The sequence below is a fragment of the Aythya marila genome (assembly GCF_965140915.1).
Source record: "Aythya marila genome assembly, chromosome: 2".
In the NCBI taxonomy this organism is placed as follows: Eukaryota; Metazoa; Chordata; class Aves; order Anseriformes; family Anatidae; genus Aythya; species Aythya marila.
This window is the reverse complement of record NC_139043.1, coordinates 47,405,439-47,432,768: the sequence shown is the minus strand read 5'-3', so window position 1 is coordinate 47,432,768 and position 27,330 is coordinate 47,405,439. Positions and strand designations below refer to the sequence as shown.

Here is a 27,330-nt window from a genome sequence, read left to right as displayed (position 1 = left end):
ACCAAGAATAAGTCTATCAATTAGGGAAGTCAGAATGGGCAATTTCAGAACCAGATTTGGACATCTCATTTTGGACACTAACTTGTTTTGGCTAAAGAATTCTATTATTGTAAATATAGTTTTCTGGACACTTTTTTAGTAGCTAGGAAAAGATATTAGAATGAGAAAGGTGTCTAAGATTGTAATTGTAACTGAGACACCTACAATTTCAGTGATTCAGAATTAAAAAACCAGCACATTAAAGAGCTGGCTACTTGTTACTGGCTCCAGTTCATTTCTGAAGATTCATGGAATCACAGAAAAAGTACAGGACCTCTGGAGGCCATCTAATCCAGTGTCCCCCTTGAACTGGAAATATCACCACCTATACATCAGGTCCATGATGACTTTGTCCATCCTGGTCTTGAAAATCTCCAACGATGGAGAGCTTCTGCATCCTCTCTGGGCAACTTGCCACAATTCTGTACCAATCTCTCAGTGAACCAGTTTCTCCTAAGGTTTAGCCTGAACCTCTTAAGATGCAGTTTTTAGGCCACTGTCACTTGTTGTACCCTCTGGTGCTATGAGGAACCATTTGGCTTCATCAGCTTTACAACTGCCCTTCAAAGAATTGTAGGCAGCTCTTAGATCACAGCTGTGTCTTCTTTATACCAGAATAACCAGTTTGAGCTCCTTCATCTTTTCCTCACCAGTCACATGCTCGAAGCCTCTGACCCTGCAGGCCTCTGCTGGACTGCGTCTGTCTTCTCCACATCCTTCTTGATGTGGGGTGAAAAACAACAACAACAACAAAACAAACTAAAAAAGAAAAAGAAAAAGAAGAAAAAAAAAAAGGAAAAAAAAGAAAAAAAAGCCCCACACCTCTTATTCCACTGCAATTGCAACTTCACTAACCCTGAGTACAAGAGAATAATAATAACATAATAACATCTTTATAAGTGTTAGCCATGCTCTTCTTGGTGCATTGCAGCACAAGGTTTCCCTTATTTGCAGTGACAGTGCACTGTTGCTGAATATGCAGTCTGGCATCTACCTTATCCCAAGGTCTTTCTCAGCAGTACTTTCTCCAGACTTGGGCAACAAGACTTGTTCCTTCAAAGCTATATTTTGAATGTTCAAATGTTTCTTTCAGAGTGAGCATGGAGACAGGGCCAAATCAGAACAATGCAGAGAGTTCTAGGAGGAGGAATACTAGAGAATTGCCTGCTTTGGGCAAGTCACAATAGATTGTAGTTTTGGTGTTACTTGTTAAGAATTAAGATAAAATGTGGCAAGTACTCAGTGTTTTAGAGTGGCTCACACTGACAAAAATATCCTGAGACAAGTTTGATGGAGGAAAAAGCATTCCTTGTTCTTGGTCATGATTTCCATACTACTGGGAACAATGTTTTAGTTTAATTGGTATTTTCAGACTATGCACATCTTATTGTCAAATGATAACATCTCAATTTCATTATCTTCATATGCAAGAAGAGCATCTATTAAGGGTAAAACAGGAGACAGAGAACAAGATAGTAGAAATTCTATCTCATCATTTAATCTCTTAAACAGATACCACTCAATTCTCTAAAAATCATCAGCTAACCAGGTATCAGAGAAATATATTTCAGATTCTTTAGGAGACAGTTATTGTGATATCATTCTAGAGCAACTGAAGCCAGTGCAGTACAGTTAGTCTATAGCTGATTGGGTCTATGCATTTCCAAAAAGCAGAGAGATGACAGTTTTGCTTTTGGAAAACAAAGAAACAGACAAACAGACAAAAAAAATAATCAATGCTTCCATCTCTCAGAATATCCACTTACCTTTGGCACTCTTGATCCTGTAGTTCTGGATTCACTTAGCAAGCCAATAATCCCTGATCCCTCCACGTCCTAATGGAAGAGAAGAACACTACAGAACTTAAGAATTAATCTTTTTTTTTTTTTTTTTTTTTTTTAGCTGCTAATTTTTCTGGAGTCCTGTAAAAAAAGTGGGCAGATGTTGAACATATATATATAGATAGATAGATAGATAGATAGATAATGTTTTCTCATTAGCCTTTTATTTTAAATCAACAAGTGGTGTTCTAGAGACAGGCTCTTTTCAAATGAGATAAGAGCATGTTGATCTTTCATACAAAAACTCTGGTCTTTACAAACTTGTCACTTTGACTTTATATCTCTGGCACTTGAGTCTGGACAGCAACAGGCACCTGTGAGAGGATCTCTGCTTTATGTGCTACATTTAAACATGTAGTAGTATTTTTCTGTTTAGCACTTCCTATCACCTTGATGCTGAAATACTGTAATGACTAGTAAGGGTTACATAACTGATTTAAGGCAGGGAGGGCTTGCAGGCTGGTTTTAAAGAGCAACAGTCATTATTCAAAAATAAAGGTCCTTCATAACTTTCACAGTTTAATTGTGAATTGCTGCCTAAAGTGCAGCTGACTGAAATGGAGCGGGAAGAACAGTTCTGCCAAAGATGGTGGAATTAATTAAGATGGGAAAGACCTCAGAGGCTACCCAGTCCAACTTTCTGTTGATAGTATGGTCAACTTTGAATTCGAATCAAGTTGGTCAGGGCTTTGACCCCTCAGGTCTTGGAACCCATCAGAGATTGAGGTTCTACAACCTCTCCAAACACCTGTTCCAATGCTTGTCAGTCCTTGGGGTGAAAAATATTTTACTTCTGTCAAATTTGAACCTCCCATTTCAGTTTATGACTATTGTTGCTTATCCCTCTGTGCACCACTGTAAAGACCCTGGCTACATGTCTTCTCAGTAACCTCCTTTCAGGTACTTAAAGGGACCCTAAATCTTCTCTAGACTAAGCAACCTTAGTCCCTTGAGTCTTTCCTCACAGGCCATGTGTTTCAGTCTACTGACCATTGTCCTGGCTCTCTGCTGACTTCAGAAAGATCTCAGAGAAATGTAAGACCTTTTGCGAAACACCCATATTTCCTGTGGATATGCACTAGTGACTTTAAAGGAGACTGCACAGAAAGTAACAACCACCATTTGGCTCCCATTATTCTGAGTGTGACATTCCAAATTCAGGGCAGAACCAGGAGGTGCCAGTTCTGAAGCAGACAAAGAAGTACAATTGCAGGTTGGCATATTTCTCTGTCTTAGCTCCAGAACCATTTCAGCCACATATTCCAATTACTAGCCTTAAGCCTATTCCAGAACTTGTCAGACTGTGTTGCAAAGTGTCTGGATGAACTATGCCAGCAGGAAACCATTGTGACTCAATTTCTTCTGAAAAAGAAATGTGACTTCTGTGACTTCTTTCTTCTGAAAATGGAAAATACTGATATTTCATTGTTCCTCTTCCTTATTCACAGCCATACAGCCTTCATTTTCAACATCTGTGCCACATATTGAATCCTCTGGCTTTTCTGTGAGTCATTTAAGCTCACTAATATGGCAGAAAATTAGTGGTTTTTTTTTTTTTTTTTTTTTTTTTTTGGGGGGGGGGGGTGGATAGTTCTCTAAAATTTTAGTACATTAAATTTACTTCTGGAAGGATTGATAGAACACTGGATGTTAGTGTATGTGAAGGGTAAGCATGTGCCTGGAACAGCCGCAGACAGGAGGAGGAGCAGAAAGAAAATAAAATCTTCACCTCTTAGTAACAATGAGCCTTTTTATCAGTTATTATGTTTAGAGGACCCATACTAGGAGTAGACACTCCTTAGCTTTCTGCGTAGTTGTTGACTTGAAATGGTTTGGATTGCCATGGATCTTATGTACTCTGATGACAGTGTAAGGAAAAGGGTAGGAAAACCAATTACATCAGCTTAAGCTGCTATGGAATGACAGTTTGGTGCTGAAATTATGGAAAATGTCAACTGATCTGACTCCAGTGAAAAGGAGAGATCTTGTTATTTTATCCTTTTCCACCAGCTCCATGAGGGCAAGTACAAGAGAAGCAGAAAGAGCGCTTTCTTTCTCAGAAACAGCTGGAATTAAGACCTTCTGTTTAAGGACCAAGGTGGGGAATAATGAGTCATTATGTTCATTCAAGTCCTTCCATGTAACTTCACCTGAGAATGAATGTTACTTAGACTTCATTTTGCTCCTCCATCAGATAACAGAATGACAAATATCATCAGAAAATCTGCTGAGATTCTGCTTGGCCTGTTTAACCAAACACTCACTACTTAGAGTAAACCGTAAAATGTGTTTCTGGGCCCTTCCTTCCTTTGCCTCCACTCCACTTTAAATACTCCATCTGTGCCAGTATACTTTTGTTTTAAGAGAGTGCTTGATGCCTGCTTTATACAACATACCATCGATTTTGACATCTGCATATTTTAATAGGTTTACCAGGTACCTTCTGTGGCTCAAACTGTTCTTTTGGCAAACACAAGTGCCAGCAAACCCCATGCCATTTGTTTTTTGCACATAGCTGAACACAGATGCTAACAAGCACTAACAGGAATGTTTTGCATAGACAGCCTTACAGCAGTAAACAGACTGCCAACCAAAAGGTAGTGTTGCCTTAACAAATTGGCATACCACATTGCTGCTTTAACAGATGGCAGGGGTGAGCCTCTAAAAGATCAGCAAGAATTAGCAAGCCTGTCTCAGAGAAATTACAATCACAGCAATTCTATTTGGACTGGATGAAGTTTAAGATGAAGCTAGTCACGATATTATTGATGCAGTTAGAGCTGATATCTGTCTCTATCTGTGTCCATAAAAGTAGCAACTGTCAGTTTTCACAATGTCATGCTTTCCTGCCAAGTATTACAGACTTTGCTTCTCTTTGAATTAAGCATCAGAAGTGGCAAATTCTGGTCCCAAGTAGGCCCCCTGCAGGAGCTCTCTTTGGTGGCACAACAAGGCAAAGGTTGTTTCTACTCAAATAGAGTGAATGGGGAAGAGTGGAGCATCCCTTAACATCTGTGATCCTGAAGGGTCACAGGAAGTGACTGTCAGTCAGACAAGCCATCCTGGGATCAAACAAAGACCAGGCCTAGGATGAAGATGTGGCTTATTACCAGCCCTTTCCTCATTCTGAGGCAAGCATATATTAATTCAGGGAAGACCCTGTACCAGCCTTCATAGTATGTTAAAATTAATGCAATAGAGTGTTTGTATACTTAGAATTTATGCTATTATTTACTAACAATTGCAGTGGTGGCAGTTAAGAACTTGTTAGCTGCTGGAGATTTTTTTTTTGCCCATTGAAATCCATGGATTGCAGTGACATTACTACTCAGTAGTGTACATAGTATAATACTGTTTAGTTAGATATCAGATGTTAGAATATGCCTCTAAACAAGCATTAATGGTCACCTCTGTACTTGGATTACTCAAAGTGTCTCTACAGTAAAAAAAGAGAGAAAGAAAAAAGAAGCACTGTAGATACTGGCAGAAACATGTATTTATCTGGCATCTTTTAAACATCATCACCTTACAAATGCAATTCTATAGATGGCCAGCAGTTTTGTTCAATAATAATAATAATAATAATGAATAGACAACTCTGGAAAGACTTTTCTGAGTCACTGCTAGATTAGAAGTGAAAAGCACATAAAAAGAGAAGGCAAAAACTCATATGTGACTGTTGATGCAGGCAATCTGTCAACGTTGCTTCACAAACACATTAATAGGGCAGCTCTTGAACCTGAGTGTGCTCCCTTTGCCTTTCTGTACTGCACAGCTACTTTCTGTTCCAAAAGAATAATCTCAATGAGTAGTTCTAAAATCACATGTAAAGCTCAGATTGAGCTGACCAGATACCGTATTTTAAAGTGATGAAGGTATTATTCTCAGAAGCAGAAAGTAGGATTTGCAATTTAGTTTTATTTTTTTTTTAATAGAAATTTTTTTCTTCTGAGTAGAACAGACCATGAAACCACAAATGTCAATAATTTTTCTCTGTATTTCCATCTTACTGAAGAAGCTAAACTCACGGCCTCAAAAATGACAGCATGGGAAAAGTAGAAGCTTAAGTGGGACCTGCAGTTTGATTTTAATGAATACTGACAGGTCTCTAGATATGTAGAGATCTTTACTCTAAATTATTTACATGGTAAAAATGGTGCCAAAGAAGCTTTTCCATCTAATGCAGTAGTAGCTTTGAGTATCTGATATTAGCAATTATATTTTTATATAATACACAACATTAATATTTAATTACTGAATAATTTAATGAAAAGTGCCTAAATAAAAATAGAATATAATAATAGTTCAGTTGGAAGGGACCTACAAGGATCATCAAATCCAACTGCCTGACCTCTTCAGGGTTAAGTTTAACCAAAATTTAAAGCATATTAATGAGGGCACTGGCCAAACATCTCTTGAATACTGACAGGGATGAGGCATCAACAACCTCTTTCGGTGTAAAGAAATTTTACCTAATATCCAATCTGAACCTCCCCTGGTAGGACTTCATGCTATTCCCGTGTGTCCTATCACTGGTTAAAAGGGAGAAGAGATCGGCACCTCTATCTCACTAGTCTCTTGCTGAGGTGATCAGCTCTGGGGTGGATGTGTTCTCCAGCAGCATTGTGGCCTGCAGGGTATTTCCTGCATAGAGGCCCCTAGCGGCATCTGAGGGAGCCACTAGGACCCTACAGCCCTCTCGAGGGCAGCTGACGAGCCTTGGGAAGAGCCAGGAGTGCTCCTCCTCAGTCATATAAAGCATGCAGCCCAGGAATGCAGCGAACAGGGCATGTCATATCAGTCAGGGTGTGGCACAGGTCCTTCATTTTGTATTCTGGGAGCAGCAGCAGCAGAAGGGCCTTCTACTGTTACAGAGATGTTGTCTACCTGCCAAGCCTACTGGTCTGAGGCTGTAGCAAACGACTCCGTATGTCATCAATTCATTCTTAGTCATGAAATACACAGATGATTACATTGCCCCTTCTCTGAAGGAAGTATATGCATAGCTACAACAAAACCCATAACAGCAAAATACCTCAAATCCGGAACCGTAGCTTAGATCTGTGGATCCAGGAGGTCCAGGCGGTCCAGGAGGCCCTGGGGGTCCTGGGGGTCCTTGTTTCCCAGGAGAGCCATGATGACCATCTTCACCTTTGGGGCCTATTAATCCAGTGTCTCCAGTACTACCCTAAAATAAAAGGTCAGTCAATTCTTACACTGAACATGAAAAAGTTGATGTAGGTAAGTGCTTAGGATTCACAATAACGATCTTTTAGACTTAGTCCTTTTCAGGGGTACATTCTAAGTAACATGCTGTGTTAGAATGATGCTGCTTTCCCATAATCTGTAAAGTCACTGTCTGTTTTATTTTTATCTTTACCTTTGGACCAATGGAGCCAGGAAGACCTCTATCGCCCTGTAAAAGAAAACCATCCTTATGTACAGTAAGAGCATTAATCGGGAAAACAAAACAAAAAAACAAAACAAAAAACAAAAACAAACAGATGAATGTGATTGCTTAATTAAAATGCTAACAAATTTCTGTGTTGTTTATCTTGATGTCATAATGTCCTTTATATGAAACATTAGGCCCCTTAGTTAAAAGGAAAACAATTTCCTTAGTTAAAAGGAAAACAAAGAGGAAAACAACTCAGGAGTTATATTACCAAAGGACTAACTCTGGACTAAGATGCATACAAGAAGCAAACCTGTATCTCAATTATTGCTGCAGATTTTCAGATCTCTAGACTACACAGAATTAAACACTTTGGGTCACATCCTTATGCTTCTAAACTTAAATGACAAAACCCTCATGGACTATATGAGAAACAGAAACTGATCTGGTGTGGTAACAAGCAAGCTGTCTATGATACCAGTCCAAACAAGGGATATGATTATGAGTATGGTTTTCAGGCTCTTCTGCAGCAATCAGATTATTTGATTTGCTTTTATATAGTTTACCTAAATGCCATTTCCCCACATCTAACGTATGGAAAAGACAGAAACTCACTGCATATAAATATTCATTTTCTAAATTGCACTGAATCTAATGGACTTAATTGTTATATTGGCAAGCTCCTGTGCTTACACATTAAGCTGAAACTTTGTTTAAGTAAGTTCTGAAAAAATGAGTAAGCATCAGCAGTGTAACGATAACAATGATTTCTTCAAAAAGTAGTGGCAAAAAAACGTATCATATATCACTCCAAGGAACTAGATGACTTAACTTTGCACTCTTCTATGCATCCTGCAGTTTCACCCTGTAGTATTATATGTAGTAAATAGGAATAATTATTACAACTTGATATCACACTGTAGATTAAAACAAGGTTTTCAGGTAAAAATGCATAGTAGAAATAGAAAAATCATATTATCCCATCGTGTTGGGGATTGTATTGAGAAGGAACAAATATGTAGTGCTTCACTTCTAATTAACATTTGTCAATGTATGTACACAATGTAGAAAACAGTCTCAGTGAGGCAAAACAGTTGAATTTTTTTTGCCATTTTTTGAGTATTATACCCTGTTTGAAAATTATTTTTCTCTTTCAGTTAATTCTCTTTCCTATAATCTGAGAGTCAGGTCCTGTTTGCTTCATGTAGAATTTATTCTCTTCTTAAAATCTTTTACGTAAAACTCAAGCCACTGTTCACAATAGAGACAAGGTGTGGCTGCCTGCTTTATAAGATGCATTCTTTATTTTCTGGATAGTTGCTAGATCCCAGGTGTTCTGTAGTTCTACCAACATAATTTTTTTTTCGAAATCACAAGTCAGACCCTACATTCTCAGATTGATATTAAAAAATCTTTCAATTTAAAAAATAAATATGTCAATATTCTGTCTGTTTTGGAGGTTTTTAATTTTGCTTGTAGTATGTGAAATTTCAAGGCTCACTTAGGAGTCTACTTTCAAGTTCTTGTGCTGAAACCTAAGTGTAGATAGCCACTGAAGGATTAAATTTTCCCTTAGCCACTAAAAAAAAGTGAGACTTAGAATCACAGAAAAAGGGTTGTACAGGACCTCCAGAGGCCATCTAATGCAGTGTCCCCCTTGAACTGGAAACATCACCACCTATACATCAGGTCCATGATGGCTCTGTCCATTCTAGTCTTGAAAACATCGAACAATGGAGAGCTTCTGCATCCTCTCTGGGCAACCTGCCACAATTCTGCACCAGCCTCCTAGTGAACCAGTTTCTCCTAAGGTTTAGCCTGAACCTCTTAAGATGCAGTTTTTAGGCCACTGTCACTTGTTGTACCCTCTGGTGCTATGAGGAACCATTTGGCTTCATCAGCTTTACAACTGCCCTTCAAAGAATTGTAGGCAGCTCTTAGATCACAGCTGTGTCTTCTTTATACCAGAATAACCAGTTTGAGCTCCTTCATCTTCTCCTCACCAGTCACATGCTCGAAGCCCCTGATCATCTCTGCAGATCTCTGCTGCCAGAGTCACAAATTGCTGAGGTTGGAAGGGACCTCTGAAGATCATCTAGTCCACCCCCTGCTCTGCTGCAGAACTTGGCTGCCCTGGAGCTGATGTTCTGCACATCCTTCTTGAAGTGGTTATGCAGTAAATAGGGGAAAGATATTGAGAGTGGCATTTTTTTGCAGTATGTGATTTTTGGTTCAATAGTAGAATAAGAAAATCTCTCTGCTGGATGCTATCATCCCGTGCTTCCACTCATGTTTCCCACTTTTCCTTTGTGTTGGCTGTAGAACTCATTTGATCCTCAATTATGCCATTCACTGCAGCAAGTCAATGGAAAACTAAGTAACCCTCTGCTGCCACATTAGCATGCTGAAACATCTCACCAAAGACTGAGTGAAGGCTGAAGCTGATGCAAGTGTGGGATTGGGAAATCATAGCTTGAAATGGCAAAACTGCAGCAGTCAACAGTTCAGGCAGACATAGGATGCTGCAGAAGTGTAAAAACCTTGCTGTGCTAGTGGTCGGAAGACCTGTGCTTGTGTGACTTGGGATAAGGCACATGGAGCAGATCACAGAATTCAAACTTAAGTCATTCCAGTGGCCCTAGTATACACACACAAACCATGGAGAGAAGTTTCTGCAGTCTGGACTAGGAGCTGCAATTCTTTCTTTCCCCCTAGAGACTTCCTAGCTTTTTATTTGTGAATTGCAATAGAATTGCATTTTGAACATTGCATGCTGCAGAAAATGAGACCGCATCCACCTGGATTTCTCAGTATGTCTTTTCCAATATGTTCCAATAAGTCATTAACATCTGGATTCAGTAAAAAAATCGTTGAAGTCAGCCAACACTGTGTTGCAAGGGGCAACACAGATGTTTAACTTACCTTTTCTCCCTTCTGTCCTGGTGGGCCAACCACTCCATCAAGCCCAGGAAGACCCTGTGGATGATAGTAAATCTAAAGCAGGTGGTGTTTGATAGTCCTCTTCCTAGCACATACAGGCAAGTATTTTGGACCTACTTCATGAAACAAAAGTGTGAAATACTATGTGGCACCAAGTACCAGCTAACACGACTAAGTTCTAGCATTTGTATTTCTTGTCGACTGAGAATTTGGTTTGGTATAAAAAAATTATTTAAATACATATTAATAGAAAACTATATCAAATCATTGCATAGTGAAATAAAAAAATAATTTTAAACAATATAATATAGATACAACATTTTCATGTAAAATAATGGTGTTATGCAAGCAGCTTTTGACAATGCTACTACAGATGTGTTGGGACTGAACTCCACACACGTGTCAGCTGTCTATCCAGTAATAGTCTGATTAGTGCTCAGACCACACATGGGCTCCTCAACTCCTTTCTCTACCATTGAGAGTTCTGGCATACTGTAGAAGATTTTGATGAAGACTAGCTGACTGGGGCAATATTTCTTCTTTGCAATCAAAGCAGAAAACATCCTGGAAGGGCTGACAGGCTTTGTGTGTGGCAGGATGAGCAAAGCCTGAAAAGAACATTCTAGGAATACGACCGCTGTGCAGCATATTGGAGAACTGTCACTTAGCCCATCCTCCTGGAGCTCTTTTGTGTTAAACCATGGGGTTTTCAGGCATGAATTCCTTAATTAAGTGTAAGAAAGAAAGAAAAATATTTTCCTGACATCATAGTCCTTAGTTTCTTATTGGCAGGATTCCTAACTGGTGGAACAGGTGTACTGTCACTACAATCTTTTGTCCTGCTCCCTACATCCTCTAGACCTGAGGCTCCTTCCCTTCCCAGGCCTTGGGGTTTTATTCCAAGAGAACAAGTCTATAGGAAGACGGTGGTGGAATGATGATTGCAGACAGCTGGGCTTTATATACTCCTTATCCTTATACTTTTACTTATACTTATCCTTTTATACTGTCAGGATATCTAGACCCAGCTCAGCAATCTAAACTCATGCCCTAATGCTTAGACATGTTAAGTGAGACAGGATCACTAGAGCTTCAGGCATGCTTAAAGCTAATCCTTACAGGTTATGTCAAGAGTACACTACATTAGCCTGTGCAGGTTGTCACTGTCATCACAGCAGCTTCAAGTTCCGTGCAGGCTAGCCTTGTTATTGAAGGTTTTTAGGCTGGCAGTCTCTGAGCTCCATGCTGCTGCTCAAGCACTGTTGACTACTTTGAAGATTACCCAGAATCTACAAGAACTGTCCCATGCTAATGTAACTGAGGGAGAAGTCGACTGGGACCACCCTCGATAGCCAGGACTGTTGATAAATGATGGTAAGCGGCTTGGCCAGCTCCTCCACCAGTTCTCTCAGTATCCTCAGGTGTATCCCATCTGGCCCCATCGACTTGCGTACATCCAAGTGCCGTAGCAGGTCACCAACCATCTCCTCATGGATAGTGAGGGCCACATTCCCCATGTTTACTAATTTTATTGTTGAGTGAAGCCCCCTCAGTCCATTAGTAGAGTTGCACAGACATACGCAAGGCTGGAACACACTGCACATGGACAAAAGACTAACTATAAAAAATACAGGGTAATGTTTCATTTCACAACTTATAACAAAATATCTATGATAGGAAATAAGAGGGTTTACTTTCTAAGTAACTATAGTAACAAAACAAATGTAAGCACTAGTTACTTTGAAGTCCCACTGTTGCACTCCATTTTTTTCCCTAGCAGGAAAAAATAAATAAATTGATTTGTCCTGAAAATGCTTGTATATTTGGAGAATATGTTGGCGCCTCAGTTGTTTGCCTTGTGCTTTCTGATGATTCCTTCTATCAGGCCCTTGTATAGCCATTAACACATGTGCAAAGCAGATACTCCTGAACTGATTTCATGGATCTAAAAACACATCTTCTAGAAGTATAACTGATGACAGTGTGTGAGGCTATGGTGTTTCAGGCCTTTACACATGAATAACTATTACCCTTCCTAAAGCACATGCATTCTTTCAACAGACGATACTCACAGGTGGACCATGTTGGCCATGTTTTGCTGAAGGTCCAGGAGATCCTGGGTCTTTTCTCTGCACATCTCCTATTCCTGGCCTTCCTGGAGGTCCTGTGGGCCCATCTTCTCCATTCTGACCTTTCTGTCCCCGAATAAGTAAAAAATTAAATATACTAAATATCTTGCATTATCCTGTGGTTTAACTGAGAAAATAATAAACACCATCATCTATTGGCTGTCTCAGGAGAAAATCAGAAAGCAACAGCATCTACTGACTGCTTGAAGTGGTGCCGTCCTGTACTTTCTTGTCTTTATGGTATGAAAAAGGCCTGATTTTCACCCCAAATGGAGCTTCCCTCTCTGAAAATTTCTCATGCTGCACATATTCTTCTCTTTCTATTATCGTAAATAGGTTGAAGCTTCCCTGGAACACTGGGCTGACTTCTAACTCCGTGTTGCTATGTCAGGCTGACTCCTAAACCTGTGATCCTCCAAACCCCATGATGTGAATCAACTTTGAAGTGAGACTTTGGCCATTATTTTATTGGTCCTCCTTCTGTGTCCATTTCTGGGGTTGTTCCAATGAATTGGACCATTTCTGAGGTCAGTTGGATCACTGTTCTGGGATTGGTTTCATATATTTGGTACTGGTAGTGGTCTTATGAATATATATTTTTACATGTATATTTGCTGCCATAGTACTGGTGAGTGTCATCTCTCATAAGTTTATTTGCTGCTTAGTATTGACAATTTTTTGAACCTATAATACTAATATATATATAAATATATATATATTTTTACTGCCGTTAATTGCATATCTACTACCTCTAGCAGCTCCTACTGTTTATTATTGCTATACCTTTAAAATCTGCTATATATTTACTTCCTGGTAATAACTTCATTATTATTATTATTATTATTATTATTATTATTATTATTATTATTATTATTATTATTATTATTATTATTATTATTATTATTATTATTATTATTATTTTTCAATCAAGAATCTCAAGTCCATCTCAATGTGAGAAATCCTTATAGATCCAAACTTCTGTATAGTGAGAGTGCTTTTCAGTCAGTTGTCATGAGAGGACATTCAAGAACATGAGAAGTAACTTCTGGTTTGCTATGCTGCTAAGATGTAATAGACAAAGAAAACAACTCAACAAAGCACTTAAAGTTCATATATGTTTACCTGCCCTTGGGCCAAAAAAGATAAAGCAGATAACAAATCCTTTGTACAGACCTTCTCTCCGCTCTCTGTTGGCAAAATACTAAACCCAGAGGCATCTTCTTCTCCTAAGATTTTCTGTGTAACAATGGTAGACTGACTGTTGCCTTGTTCAGTTTCCATGACAGCAGAATCTAAATAAAACAATCACTTAATAGTGAGAAACAGAGCAAAATTACACTGATTCAGAGGTTATCTATCATAGCACATGTTGCAATTAGTTTGAACAAAGAAATTATTTAGATTATGACCAAAATACAGAGTATTCCAAGAATTAATATGTCACTTTATAACTCTGAAATATTTAAAAAGAAACAAAAAAAAAAAAAAAGGAAAAAAAAAGAAAAGAGAGAAGAGAGAATAAAATTATAAAATGAAAGTTTATTTAAGGACAAAGACTGTATTGCATTTTCTTTGCCTCAAACTCATGTCTAATGATTGCCTATTTTTCACATATGTAATGTAAAAAAAGGAGGGATAAGTACAACAGGCACTATCTGGAGTATATGTAAAATTTAAAAAGATACAATTTCTTTGACTTCATTTAGATAAATAGCGTCTTGTTCTCTGGGCATGCACCAAAATTACCTTGCTAGTGGAGGATTAGATTTCTCAGTAGTTTATAAGCTGATGTTTTCATGATGTTGCTAATACTTGCATCCAAAATACCCCATTTATGCACTAAATATATTCACATTCTTTGCAGTGAAGATAAGTGGAATATAGTCATTTATTCAGTGGTGGTACTCAGTTTTAGATGAAAGGCTGTGCAGAAGGTCATTGAATTAAACAGCTATCTTAAATTTCTTTCAAAAGGACTCACTTGATTTTAGAGCCAGTGACACTATTTACAGATATATGTCTTAATAAATGTCATGTTTCTCAATGACCTGAGCAAAATGGAGAGCATTTTTCTCCTTTCCTTCCCTTTGCCTAACACCTGTAATGCCTGTACATTCCTGTAGTGTTGTAGAGTATCACAGCTGTAGCTCCACAGGTCAGGTTTTTTCTTTTTTCTTTTTTTTTTATTGTTTTTATTTTATTTATTATTTTTTTATTTTAAAAAATTTTGTTCTTCTTCTTTTAAATTTTATAATTATTAATATTATTTATTTTAAAATATAAAACTTTCTGGAAAAAAAGTGACTGAAACTTTCACACTATGGATGGGTAAGCCTACTTGGCATGTTTAACAATGACTAGTGTAAGCATCTATATGGAGTGAAGTGAGAGATGCATTGAGTGTTCTCTGTATTTGCTACCACTTACCTTTGCTGTTGTTAAGAAACTGTGGTCTAACAGACTGCAGTTTCAATGTTTGACATGCTGATCCTTTGAACACACAGGATCCCACAAATCATATAATTTTCAACTCCTGGCAGCACCCAAAACATGTCTGTGATTTTTCATACAAAAGAAAACTACCAACTCTGACCTAGATAACAAAAATGACAACCCCCCATTACCTGCCTCCAAACAAGCAAATGAACAAAAAAAGAGATCATGCCTTGTTCTCTAATTTTAGCTGTTTCAGAGGTTTCTTCTGGTCTGTGATGTCCCGAGAAATTGCTTTCTTCCAAAAAAGACAATATGGTTGGTGGTGCTTCCACTGGCTCGGCCAGTGTATCTTCAAGCTAAAATACATAAAATCCCAACAAACTGTTTAGAAAAAAAAGGCTTAGTATATGTTTTAAAGCAGAAATCAATTAAAAAACTTCAAGGGTCTTCTTGTTATTAAGAAGTATTGAGAAAAGGGCTTAGGGCTAATTTTGAGGGGAAAATAAGATCTTTCCCACTAGGGGCCAGATCTGATTCCCACTATAACTGTCAAAAGTACTTTCTTTTGATTTCAGTTTTATTTACTCAATTTGAGAAAACAAACAAACAAACAAACAAACAAAAAACCACATGAATGTTTCTTCGTCTCTTATTTCTCTTATACCTAGATCTTGCTATTGACAATCTGTTTAGGAATATTGCAATTACTTTTTAGGGATGAATAAACCTTTTATTACAATTTTTCTGAACTACAGGAAACTTATAATGTTAGCCTTGTAATGTATCACAGAGTTTTGTGTTTAAAAATCCCTTAAATCAGGCTGGGTCTTGGCTACTTTGAGGAATGAGGAACAACATTTTTCTTTAAATACAAAGTCCTTTTAGAGCTTAGGTGGGAAAAGAAATGTATGGCCAATGGAAGTGAGGTTATGTGACATGGGAGGACCACAGAGATTTTTTTTTTGCCATTGTAGGGAGGTGATTCATAGGGTTCAATTATAATTGAAGATGGCCACTACTGTGGGGGACAATAAAAAGAGTTTCTTAAAATGTGTTAAGAGCAAAAGGAAAACCAGCAACAACATTGATCTGTTTCTTGATGAAGATGGTTCCTCGCAAATAGGAATATAGACAAAATAGAGCCATTTAAATGCCTTCCTCACCTTTGCTTTTAACATTAATGATGGGCTATGGGTTTCCTGGCACCCTGAAATGGAGGACCGTGACAGCAGGAATGGTAAACTCCCAGCCAATGCTGAACTTCTGTGAGATTTGCTGCTTCAGCTGGATGCACATAAGTCTATGGGGTCTGATAGGATTCATCCAAGGCTACTCAAAGAGCTGGCTGATGTCATTGTGAGACCTCTCTCTATTATTTTTCAATAGTCTTGAGAATCTAGAGAGATTCCAGTTGACTGGAAGCTAGCAAATGTCCTTGCTTTCAAGAAGGGCAAGAAAGAAAACCCTGGTAATTACAGATCTGTTAGTCTCACTTCAGGGTATAGTAAAATTATGGAGAAGATTGTTCTGGGAGTTACTGAAAAACAAAATCCAGTGGAAAATCTTGTTTAACAAACTTAATCCCTTACTTAATTAAAACCTTTTATGACAAGATTACCCATCTAGTTGACAAAGTGAAGTCAGTTGATGTAATTTTTTGGATTTCAGATTTTTCTTTTTCTTTTTTTTTTTTTTTTAATTTTATCATGCTAAAATCTAGGATCCTGGTGGGCAGTTGGAAGCATAGCCAGCAATGTGCCCTTCCGGCAAAGAAGGCCAGCAGCATCCTGGGCTGCAGTAGGATCAGTGATGTCAGCAGGTCAAGGGAGGTGATTATTCTCTATTCAGCACTGGTAACACCCCATCCTGAAAACTGTGTGTGGATCTTGTATCCCAAGTATATGGACAGATTAGATCAAGTCCAGGAAAGGACCATGAAGATCATTAGGGAACTAGAGCATTTGACTTATGAAGGGAAGATAAGAGAGTGAGAACCATTTAGCCTCAAGAAGAGAAGGCTCAGAGTGGTCATATCAATACATATAAAATCCCGATAAGAGGGAGTAAAGTAGAGACAGACCCTTATCAGTCAGTAGCCAGTGGAAGGGCAAGAGGCAACGGAAACAAACTGAAATGCAAGAAATTCCATTTCTACATCAGAACATTTTTTTTTCTACTGGCACCAATCTGTCATTGACTATTTTAAGAAGAGATTTGGACAGAATAATCTTCATAGGTCTCTTTCAGCATTAGCTGTTCTGTGAGAAGCATAAGACAGGTGAAAAAGTTTGAGTTATTTGCAAAATGCATAAAAAATAATCTTTTTTTCAAACGTATCAGAAGCAGGAAGCCAGGTCAACACACAACTAAGTTGTAAAACAAGTTCTCAGAGAAGTTTAAACTAAAGCAGAGAAAAATAAATGAAATTTTAAAAAGTAGTAATAGAATCTAGGACTTGCTATCTGAAAAAATAATATTAAACCAGAAATGTAGGGTGTATAAATCAAATAAATTTACCCTTATGGGAAGATGAGAAGGTGAAAGGGCTTCTTGTGTCTCAGGAATGTTTTCATGTTCTTGAATACTGCCATTGCCACTGATGTCCCCCGAGGCCTGTGCAAAACCCAATCATAATAACATGTTCATAAAAGTAAGAGGAAAAAAGTATGTTCTCCAAGGAATCAGCTACTTCAAAGTAGAAAAGACTGATCTTTATTTTTCCAAATTGGTGAAGCCTCATTCTCATTATGATGTTAACTTATTTTGCAGTACTTAGGGTATTTCATGAATATGACCCTTTAGAAAATTGTAAAACAGTTCATTTTCTTAAGCATGTTATAGAAAGAAGAAAAAAAAAAAACAAAATAAGAGATTCTTACACATAGAGCTTTTAAAATGGCAGTATGTTGCCATGAAGAAATACTGTATTTAGTTTCATAAAAAAAAACTATTAAAAAAATAAGTTTTAAATTTAAATTTATTTTATAATACTATTTAAAATTTAATACTATTATAAATTTATTTTTTTTAATTAAATTTAATTTTTTTTAATTAAAAAGTAAAAACTTGTGGCAACTGACCTTGAAATCTGTTATATGAGCACTGAGGATAGATGAAGTGTTTGTAAGAATACTCACATAAGGATCATCATCTTCACAATGGTCTTCAGTAGATCTTGGGTCAGATCTGATAGTCAGATGTTGAATTGAACCCTACATGAAAGAATAAAAACAGTACAAGGAAGTAATATTTCATGTAGGAAGGTGAATAATAATAATAATAATAATAGTAACAATAATAATAACAATAACAATAACAGAAAAAAAAACTTTGATATGATTTGCTTGGGAAATTATCTAAGGCCTGAAATATTATGATAACAAATTCAATTTTAAAATGTGAATAAATTTTAATGTTTTAATGTTCTGTTTTCCCATTATTTGGTTTATGTTTGTTTTGTACTTCTATTTAGAAGTCATAGAACTTCCTTTTCTTTCCTTAAAATCTGATTATAGTTATGTCCTTTTGTGTCTAGTAAACAGAGCCTTGGACACATGAATTCTCGAGAGTCAGAGCAAAATAGCAAATGGCATAGAGAGTCATTTGCTTAATTTGTGTGTATTTTTCTATTGGGGACAAAGAGTTCTTGCTTGAGGGTTTATCAAAAATTTATTTGTTCTGCCCCTAACTCATTGTGACATATGATGCGTGAAGTATAAAAACAAAAGAGCATACATGTGACCTACAGAACACATCACAAATCATAGTACTGAAGCAATCAGCTGAATGGCTGAAATTTATGTATACAGAGTAAACAGAACAGTCTGTTTCAGTGGAAGATGCCTTTAAGCGTAATCTGCTATGCACTCCTTTCTCCATATTTACAGAATTATTGGTGGTAATCTTGGAAACTAATCATCACACATATATTTTCCAGGTGGGGTACCAAAGTCACCTGATTTTCTTGAAAGTTTCTCCTTCCTACTTGCTAATCAGGCAGCCTCAATAGTCCAGTCAATCCAACAGTCTACAGAAAGGTAACACCAGCAGGCAGATTTCCTGCATATCCTTTTCTGCCACTTATTTGCTGCTGTTCAATACATCCCTATAATTTCTAAATGCTTAGTCTAGTCAGATAAATGATACAAGCACATTATCCTTGCTGTTTACCTGTTGGAGCTCACAATCTGCCAATACAGTTGAACTTTGGAAAGAACATCCTGTTTTTCTGAAGCAAAGGATCTATTCAGTTTTGTGCTGCTGCTCTGCTAATTTATGGGAAGAGATATTATTCTTACAAACTACTGTACCAGTTTTGAAGTACTGGAGAAGTACAAGACAGAAAAGGTGTGAAGTTTCCATTTCAGTTTGGTAATGAGTTAATCTCTTGCATACTGGTCTTGTGGTAGTGTGTTGGGTCCTTTCCATTTTTCTAGAGCACCTGATAAGCTTCAAGTAATATATAAATTGTAGAAACAGCTTTATTTTCCAGCTATACTTTGATAAGATCACTCTCTTCTTGATATTTAGTGTGGAATGAACATACCAAGCTAAAAAGAATTTAAAATGCTGAATTGTACTAAGGTATTATTCAGATAAATTAAACAAATGGACACTCTGAAATCTGACTTCCAGAAAAAAAAAGGCCCTATAAATGTAAATTATACATTTACTGTGAAATTCCTAGTACAAAAACTTAGCATTGAGCTCAATATCTGGATCATTTCTAAATTTCTGACATTCTATGAGCATTTTAAGTCAGAGTTTATACATCTGCATTAGCTGGGTATGGAAAAAATAAGCTCTATACATTGTAACCATGATATAACCATTGTAAACAGAATCTCTTGGTTGAAGTGTACATGTGCACAATACTGAGATGTGTATCACATTGTACTCACTGTGAACTTATCCAGTCCCGTGGCTCCTGCATTACCAACAAATATCCCAGAGTCAGAATCAAATACCAAGGCTTCAGCTGACCTCTGAAATGGAACTCTCTGATATTCTTCACAGTCCATGAACAAAGCAATATAGTTTCCCTGAACAGTCACTGTAAACCTATTCCACCTGTTAGTCATCACTGGCACTTTAAATGAAGCAGCCTCTTGGGAGATACGGGAACCAGGCTCTGTGTAGTACATAATTATTCTTTGGGTGCTGTCATCAACTGGTGAAATTCTCATTCCCAAGTAAATTGTTTTCTGGAAGGCATCTGTTATTGCAAATAGCACTCCTCCACGATCGCTGTTTGGTTTCACTGTAACTACGATAGCAAAGTCTCTATAGAAAGACAGTGGTATTATAGCACTTGTCAATCGACCAATGTTGGCATCTATACCAAAGCTGTATGCCGGAAACCCTCCGTAGCCGGTGACAAAGTAGACAGAAGGAGGGAGTGGAACTCCTATTAACTCTGTGAGATCAAGACTTCCTTTTGAGCCTCGTTCTATAAAGTATGAGAGAAACAAACAAACAAACGTTATTATTCTTGAAGTGCACAGCCCATTTAATTCAAAACATTTAATAAAAACCTTAAAACCTGAAATGCTTTTTTAAAATACCGATAACATACTGCTACTACTTTAGGCCCCAGTTCAGTTAGTTCTGAACACACTTAGCCTTAGTTATGTGTATGCACCTTTTTCCTTTGACTATTAGAGGTTACTCATATGCTAAATGCTCATGTGCTTCTGACAAAAAAACTACTTCCTACAAAAGACATATCACTTTTGCTGGCTATAAACTGCAAAGAAAACTTCTGCAAGTGCTTGCTTCTGTGAAGAATAAACAACCTCCGTTTTCGCAAATTAGCTGAGATGTTATCCTCTCAATCAAAAAAGCAAGAATTTTCTATAAACAACACAATAGAGTTACACAAAACCAGGCTAAAAGTTGCAGTGAGTTTACGTCAGTCCTTGCAATTAGCTCTGCTTGTAAAACAGACCTCAGTTTTTATGTCCTTTTTCTCAAATTTATTTCCTTAGTTTCACTGTGTATATAAGAAAAGTCAAAGTCAAAACCCATCATCAGTCAAAATTCAGTTTTGAAACGAATTTCTGCTCCAGCAAGCACACAGAAGTAAATGTGTAAAAAATAAATAAATAAATAAATAAAAAGAGTAAAAAATCTCTGTCAACATGCCCAGAAAGAAAATTCTTGGCAATGTAGTAGTAATGACAAGAGCAAATTACCTACACACAATTCTAACTAAAACCTTGCAAAGGTATACTGCCTGCCTGCCTTCCTTCCTTCCTTCCTTCCTTCCTTCCTTCCTTCCTTCCTTCCTTCCTTCCTTCCTTCCTTCCTTCCTTCCTTTTTTCTCTCTTGTCTCACCTTACCCTGCCTTGCCTTGCCTTGCCTCACCTTTAATACCAACTTAAAGGTTGCTATTAAAAGCTGTTTGGACTAGAGTCTAGATCTATCCTAAGACTAGTAATTGTAAACCTGAAACATTCTGACACCTGGAGAAGAATATTTGTATTACTTTTTGTATAATAGAGCTTGTATAAAACATGGTCCCTGTTTCCAGCTGATGTTAATACACTGCATTTTCACAGAACCCAACTTCTAAGGTGGTTAAAGTATATTAGCATACAGGCTTTAGGAAACCTACAACAGAGTCAATGACAACAGGATTACAGATAAGGAGGCTGTTTTTCTGTGTCCTTTCACCCTCAATTTCAGTATATCAGAAGCAGAGTTCAAAAAGCAGGGCTGTTAGGCCTTACACAGACAGAATTATCTCTTATCCCTGGTTTAAAACATGCAATTCCAAAGGCTCACATATTCGGGGAAAAAAAAAAAAAAAAAAAAAAAGAGAGAGAGAGAGAAAAGTCCAATGCAGAAGGACTTGAACTACTGAAGGACAGCTGGGGGCTCAAAATGGACATGGCATAGAAAAACAGGAGTGTTGAGGGATCTATCTTATTCAGTGCAAGGCAGTAGGAAAAAAAAAAAAAAAAAAAAGGAAAGAAAAAGAAAAAAAAAAAAAAGAGAGAAAAGTCCAGGTTTGAGTAACTTGACAATTTCTTTAGAAACACAGAAATTCAGCACTGAAACTGGTTTTCTACTGTCTCTGCACTCAGAACAATGCAAAGTTGCCATTTTATCCAGCCTTTTTCAGATACAGGATGTGTGTATGAGCTGGCATTCTGGGACATCCACCATCCTAAAGGTAACTGGACAAAACTAAACTGTAAAAGGATTACAGAATGTGCATTGAATATTGCAGCTGTCCAAACGTACACATCTGTGGCAAGCTTGGTCACTGATTTTATGGAATTAAAATTGTGTGTGATGTAAATATGTAAATTACATAAACTGATATGCTGTTACCATTATCAGCTTGAGGTACACTCTTTAATGATTGCAAAGGAGCAGAAATTTTATATTTCACCACTAGGCAGCGATACAGCACTTCATAAATCAGATTAGAGCTTTAGTTTAGGAAAGGAGAGCTTTACTTATGAATAACCAATGCCAGTGTTTGCTGTATGTACTTTTTCACAACATCAAAGCTAGTTTATGCTTAATTTCCGTTATGTTCAAAATGGATGTGAATTATTACCCTGTTGTTTTTGTTTCACAGTAACCTTGGAAATCAGACAAAATACAATTAACTAAGTCTGCTGTGTATTTTCATGGGTAAAAATGACATTGCTTTTCTCATTTTCTCTTTCTCTTTTTATCTCCTGAATTTTAAGGGAGAAAATCATTGCAAGGCCATGACCAATGCCTTCATTACTAAAATGTAATATTTTTCTAAGATAATGAGGACAATTCTCTTTTAAGGTACAGGGAGAGACATCTGACGCTTTTGCAGACTTAGTTGTATGTGTCAGCAGAGACTCTCTGCACAAATGAGGAAAAACAGACACCTATTTAAAGATACCGAACGTAGTCTGGCACACTGGCCTGGGTCTAAATTCTCGACCCATATAAAGGGATTTAATGGGAAGCCAGGACAGAGAACACTTACTTAGAATCTCCTATTGTTCCTGCTCTTCTTTGCTAGCTCCCTATTGCACTACAAGATTCTGTCCTTGGATCCATGGTGTGAGCAGGACCATATGAGCACTGTATGAAAATTACAAAACTTCACCCAGAAATGGTACTTCCATTCTCATGCCTACCACACTACACCTCTTAGCTCAGTCAAAGCCAACACTCAAGGGCAAATATTACCCCAAATATATGGAAAAACTGCCTGCAGGCAATCTCTGAATGGGAGGTGAGAGAAACAAATAGCTGACATATTTGTATTTTCTACATTCTGGTACAATCTCTGTGTGATGGAGGCTGATATATGCATAGTAAATCATCTCAGGTTTAGGTGAAACTTTTCTGCAATCTTCCAGTAATCCGAGAGTGGAAAATCTGCTTAATCCCAGGGTAGATCAGAAAAATAAAAACAGAAAAATAAAAATATTGCACAACATTTTGTTATTATTGTTATTGTTATTTAAATCAAGGGCTATGGACCCAGTCATATAATGAAAACAGGGTTTTTTATGCATCATCAACAATTAGATTTTACTTTGAGACCTGGTGGACTGTATTCCTCTCTCAGGTGACTAAACTATCCATTCTTTCATGTTAAGCAACAGAAAGCAATGCTTTGTTACTAAAGTCTTTTCAAAGCCTAAATAGGGAGCTTTATTTTTTTATTTCCTGTAATCTAGGAGCATCTCTTCCATAAAAGTTCTTCAGTTATGTGCCTGGTATTTATTACTGATTTTTATTCTTTTATGTAGTCATCCTCTCATCATTTATTCTTTGTACTTCTCATATATTCTCTACACCATGGGATTAAGTACTTAATATATTAGATATTAAAAAGGGCTGGGATTCAGAAAAGTGGAAAATTAATTGTGAGGTAGAAGTTATGGGAACAGTAAAATCTAAAATTATGTTTTATTTTGGACATTAATATTTCTTACAGCTTAATCATTTCATAACTTAGGTACACTTAAAAATGTAGAACAACAACAACAAAAATACAGCTAGTGTAATCCTATTTCTTCCATCTTCCTTTTCCCAGGAATTTCATTTCCCAAGAGCTACCTTACACTACATTTATTTCCTGGTGTAAATCACACATACTTTTATTATGGGTACACTTTCATATTTCTCCAGGGTATGCATTGAGTGGGTTAAACAAAGTATCTTAAAAATGTAATTTGTGTTATAAAAAATTCTGGGTTAAAATCCTGGCTGAAGTCCTAACTGAAAGAACATGTTTTAAACTGACTTGTTAGAAGAAATGATCCCATAGCCTGCTGCTAGTGGTAGCCCTATGGCCACAGCTTTAACAGTTAGAAACTGTGCACTCAAGTACAGTTTTCAGCAGTGCACTCTACTGCTGTGGCAAATTTAGTCAGGGAGCAGTAGGACCAAACCTACTAAAAGTTGTTTGAGATACACTTCTGTCAAAAAGCTTGCACCTCCTTGTCCATTTGTATTTTTCTCTATTTTTATATTGTATATTTCTCTATTATATCAGTTTTCTAAATGTTGACCAGCTTCACCTGTCATAGGTTTCACATTGCTACTTAGAAGACCAAGAAGGCTGGAAAGGAAATAAATGGGCAGGTCAAGGGCCGCTTTTCATGTCTGGACAGATTTCTTTCTGTAATGCTCTCTTAACAACAGATCACAATTACTGAAGGAAAAATATTTTCATCTTCCTTACAATGCCATCTAGTTTTGTTAAATTTGTTAAAACTTCTCCTGACACTTTAGACTAAACAGAAAAACATCTCTGTGCAGGAGTCTGTCAGCTCTGTAGGAGGGGAATCTTCTATAACCTGCTGGGTGTGGAAAACAATCTGGCCTCTTTTCCTCTTTTCACTCCAGTGGAAGGAAAAATTCAGTAGCCACCTAAATAAGAAACTGCTGTGAGCAGAAGTGTTGCTGAAGCCACGTTTTTACTATCTTTTTGTCTTGTCATTGGATTCTGTAGTGAAAAGGTAAGCACTCACTGAAGCTTTTTCAGGGCTTTAAGCATCTTATGCAAATTTACTGCTTCTCCAAACAGTCCCTCTCAGTGCGGACATGAATAGGGTTTTGCACACTTACTCTGTTTCTGTTCCTTAAGACTTTGAGCTAAATGGCCATCAGGCCTCAGTATCATTGTCAGTTTTGATGTATACAAGCTCAGACTCAAAGAAGTCTCAGAAATCATTGCACAGACACATGCTACAATTACATATGCTTCATTTCCTTGTGAAAACAGTTCAAACTCAATGCATCACTGTAGTACATGCCTACAGCTCTTCTCTTGAATGCAAATACAGTTGGTTCTTTCTTAAATTCAGTGGATTAACTGGTTTTGCTACTTACAAATGACACTGCTGACTTTGCACATTATCCTATGCAATGGGATGTGGACTAAGTGACTCTGATTTTAGCTATGTGACTTCATAAACAAGTATAAGAAATATTTTACAAAACAGATACTGGGATGATTGTTATCTTCATTAATGGGAGCTCAAGAATTTTCTTTAGAAGAAAAATAAAATAAAGAAGAAGTCTATTTGAACTTAGCATAAAACATATTAATGGGATGTTGGATACAGGTATTTCAGACTTTGCAGTCATAGAGAGGAGGAAAAATAGTGTAGTGCCTTTACATTCAGTTGGTTTCAGATTTTCACAGGCTCATACATTACATTATTAATGTCTGGGGGACTTTATTTGCAACCAGAAAAACTACAAGTTTAGAATAAATCTTCACGTGTAGACCTGTACCAGCCTCAGTGCTAGCTCTGTCAGATAACTCTGAAGAGGCCAATACATTCATGGGAAGTTCTGCAAACAGAGTTTATCATGATTTCTGATCATCTCCCCACACTTTTCACTGAAAAAATACCATGGGGTGCTAAAGCCTGCAGATTTTTTCCTGTGGACTTTATCAAGGATAGCTTAAATGCTGCTTTGCCAGTGAGGTATTGTTTTGTGCTGATCCATACCAGTTCAGTTCCTTAAAACACAAAAAGCAGATATTTATGATGCTTTTTATCTGTGACTAATCAATATATAATCTGTTAAATACATACTTATTCCATTTTTGTTCATTTACTTAACACAAGAAGAAAAAAATTATTATGCTGGGAACAGGAAAAAAGCCCTATAACTAAGTGGTTAATGTGTGACTTGTGATCCAAAAAGGTTCCATGCAGGAAAGGACCATATTATGAGATGTATTTTTCTATGCAGCTGAAGGACAGAAACCTTTCTTCATAATATAGCTACATGCAGGCATGTATCCTTGCTTCTGGCTCCATGCATTCCTTATCTGCCCTCATCAAATGACCAAATATGCAGTCTCAAACAGTAGTTTGAGTGATCCAAAATTCTTTTCTTTTCTTTTCTTTTCTTTTCTTTTCTTTTCTTTTCTTTTCTTTTCTTTTCTTTTCTTTTCTTTTCTTTTCTTTTCTTTTCTTTTCTTTTCTTTTCTTTTCTTTTCTTTTCTTTTCTTTTCTTTTCTTTTCTTTTTTTCTTTTCCTTTCTTTTCCTTTTCTTTTCTTCTCTGATTCACAGCTATATCTCCTTTGCATTATTTCCAAGGAAATATGACAGGAACAGTATGACAACATTAGAAATGCCATACAAATCAGATATTTCATTACTGCAGTTCATATTTTAATAAGACCATAGTACATAAATGAGATTTTATGGCTACCAAAGCTAGAGTTACCAATCTATGATATTTTTGATCACTGCCTGTTAACTAAATTGCTTAGAGAAGTTTATAAGGTAGTTAATAATTATGGTAATCGACTGAAAATGAAATAGTAGATGATACTTTTCCCAGCTTGCTAACATTTACTTTAACAGTTCTACTGTTGTTGATTACTGAACTAATACTTTTGTCTCTGCAATGTATTGCCAGTCAAGAGCAGATCTGCATGGCTTGTGCACAACATGGAATAATCATTAGGTCACATCTAGAAAAGCCAAGTTGTCTCTTATATTTTATTCAAGATTTGAAGTTGTATGACCAAAACAAAATGAAAAAAAAAAAAAAACAAAACAAAACAACAACAACAACAACAACAAAAAAAAACACAAAGAATATATTACGTTTTGCACACATATGGCCAAAAATAATTTCTTCAAGAATACATATTGAATAGCAGAAATCTCATATTTGGTGAATGTTATATTTTTAGTTCACTCAAATATTGTTTGATCCAAGAGCTGAAAAAGACAGAAAGGTAAAAGTAGCATACAGTAGTTATTCTGAACTCCGTATGCTTGACATACAGTTGTGTTTCAGAGTTTTCTCAACGGCACGCCAAACCAAACTTGAAGGACATACTTGATTTGTCTCTGTTTCCAATATTTATAAATCCATATAATGTATGCTTGCTTCCTTCTTCTAGAAAAATAGTTCACAAAACCTAACATTTTTGCCCTTCTGGATTGAATTTCATAAGTTACTTTCTCAAGGCTTTTGTCTTTGTGCCAACACAAAGAAAAAGTAACATCTTCAGAATTTATTGCATTTTTGTTAATTCTTATTTCAAATGAATATTTATGAAAT

The 27,330-nt window shown here is 36.9% G+C and overlaps 1 protein-coding gene across 1 annotated transcript in view; it reads right to left on the bottom strand.

Moving 5' to 3' along the window:
• Positions 1-27,330, bottom strand: part of COL15A1 (collagen type XV alpha 1 chain) — a 112,852-nt gene that overhangs the window by 57,005 nt on the left and 28,517 nt on the right. The window contains exons 3-12 of the mRNA XM_082752800.1: positions 19,682-20,229; positions 17,918-17,992; positions 17,298-17,393; positions 15,010-15,136; positions 13,518-13,636; positions 12,288-12,410; positions 10,198-10,251; positions 7,261-7,296; positions 6,916-7,068; positions 1,806-1,874 (exon numbers count right to left, since the gene is read on the bottom strand). Of these exons, the coding sequence (XP_082608926.1) occupies positions 1,806-1,874; positions 6,916-7,068; positions 7,261-7,296; positions 10,198-10,251; positions 12,288-12,410; positions 13,518-13,636; positions 15,010-15,136; positions 17,298-17,393; positions 17,918-17,992; positions 19,682-20,229 (1,400 nt within the window). The remainder of the gene's footprint in view (positions 1-1,805; positions 1,875-6,915; positions 7,069-7,260; positions 7,297-10,197; positions 10,252-12,287; positions 12,411-13,517; positions 13,637-15,009; positions 15,137-17,297; positions 17,394-17,917; positions 17,993-19,681; positions 20,230-27,330) is intronic.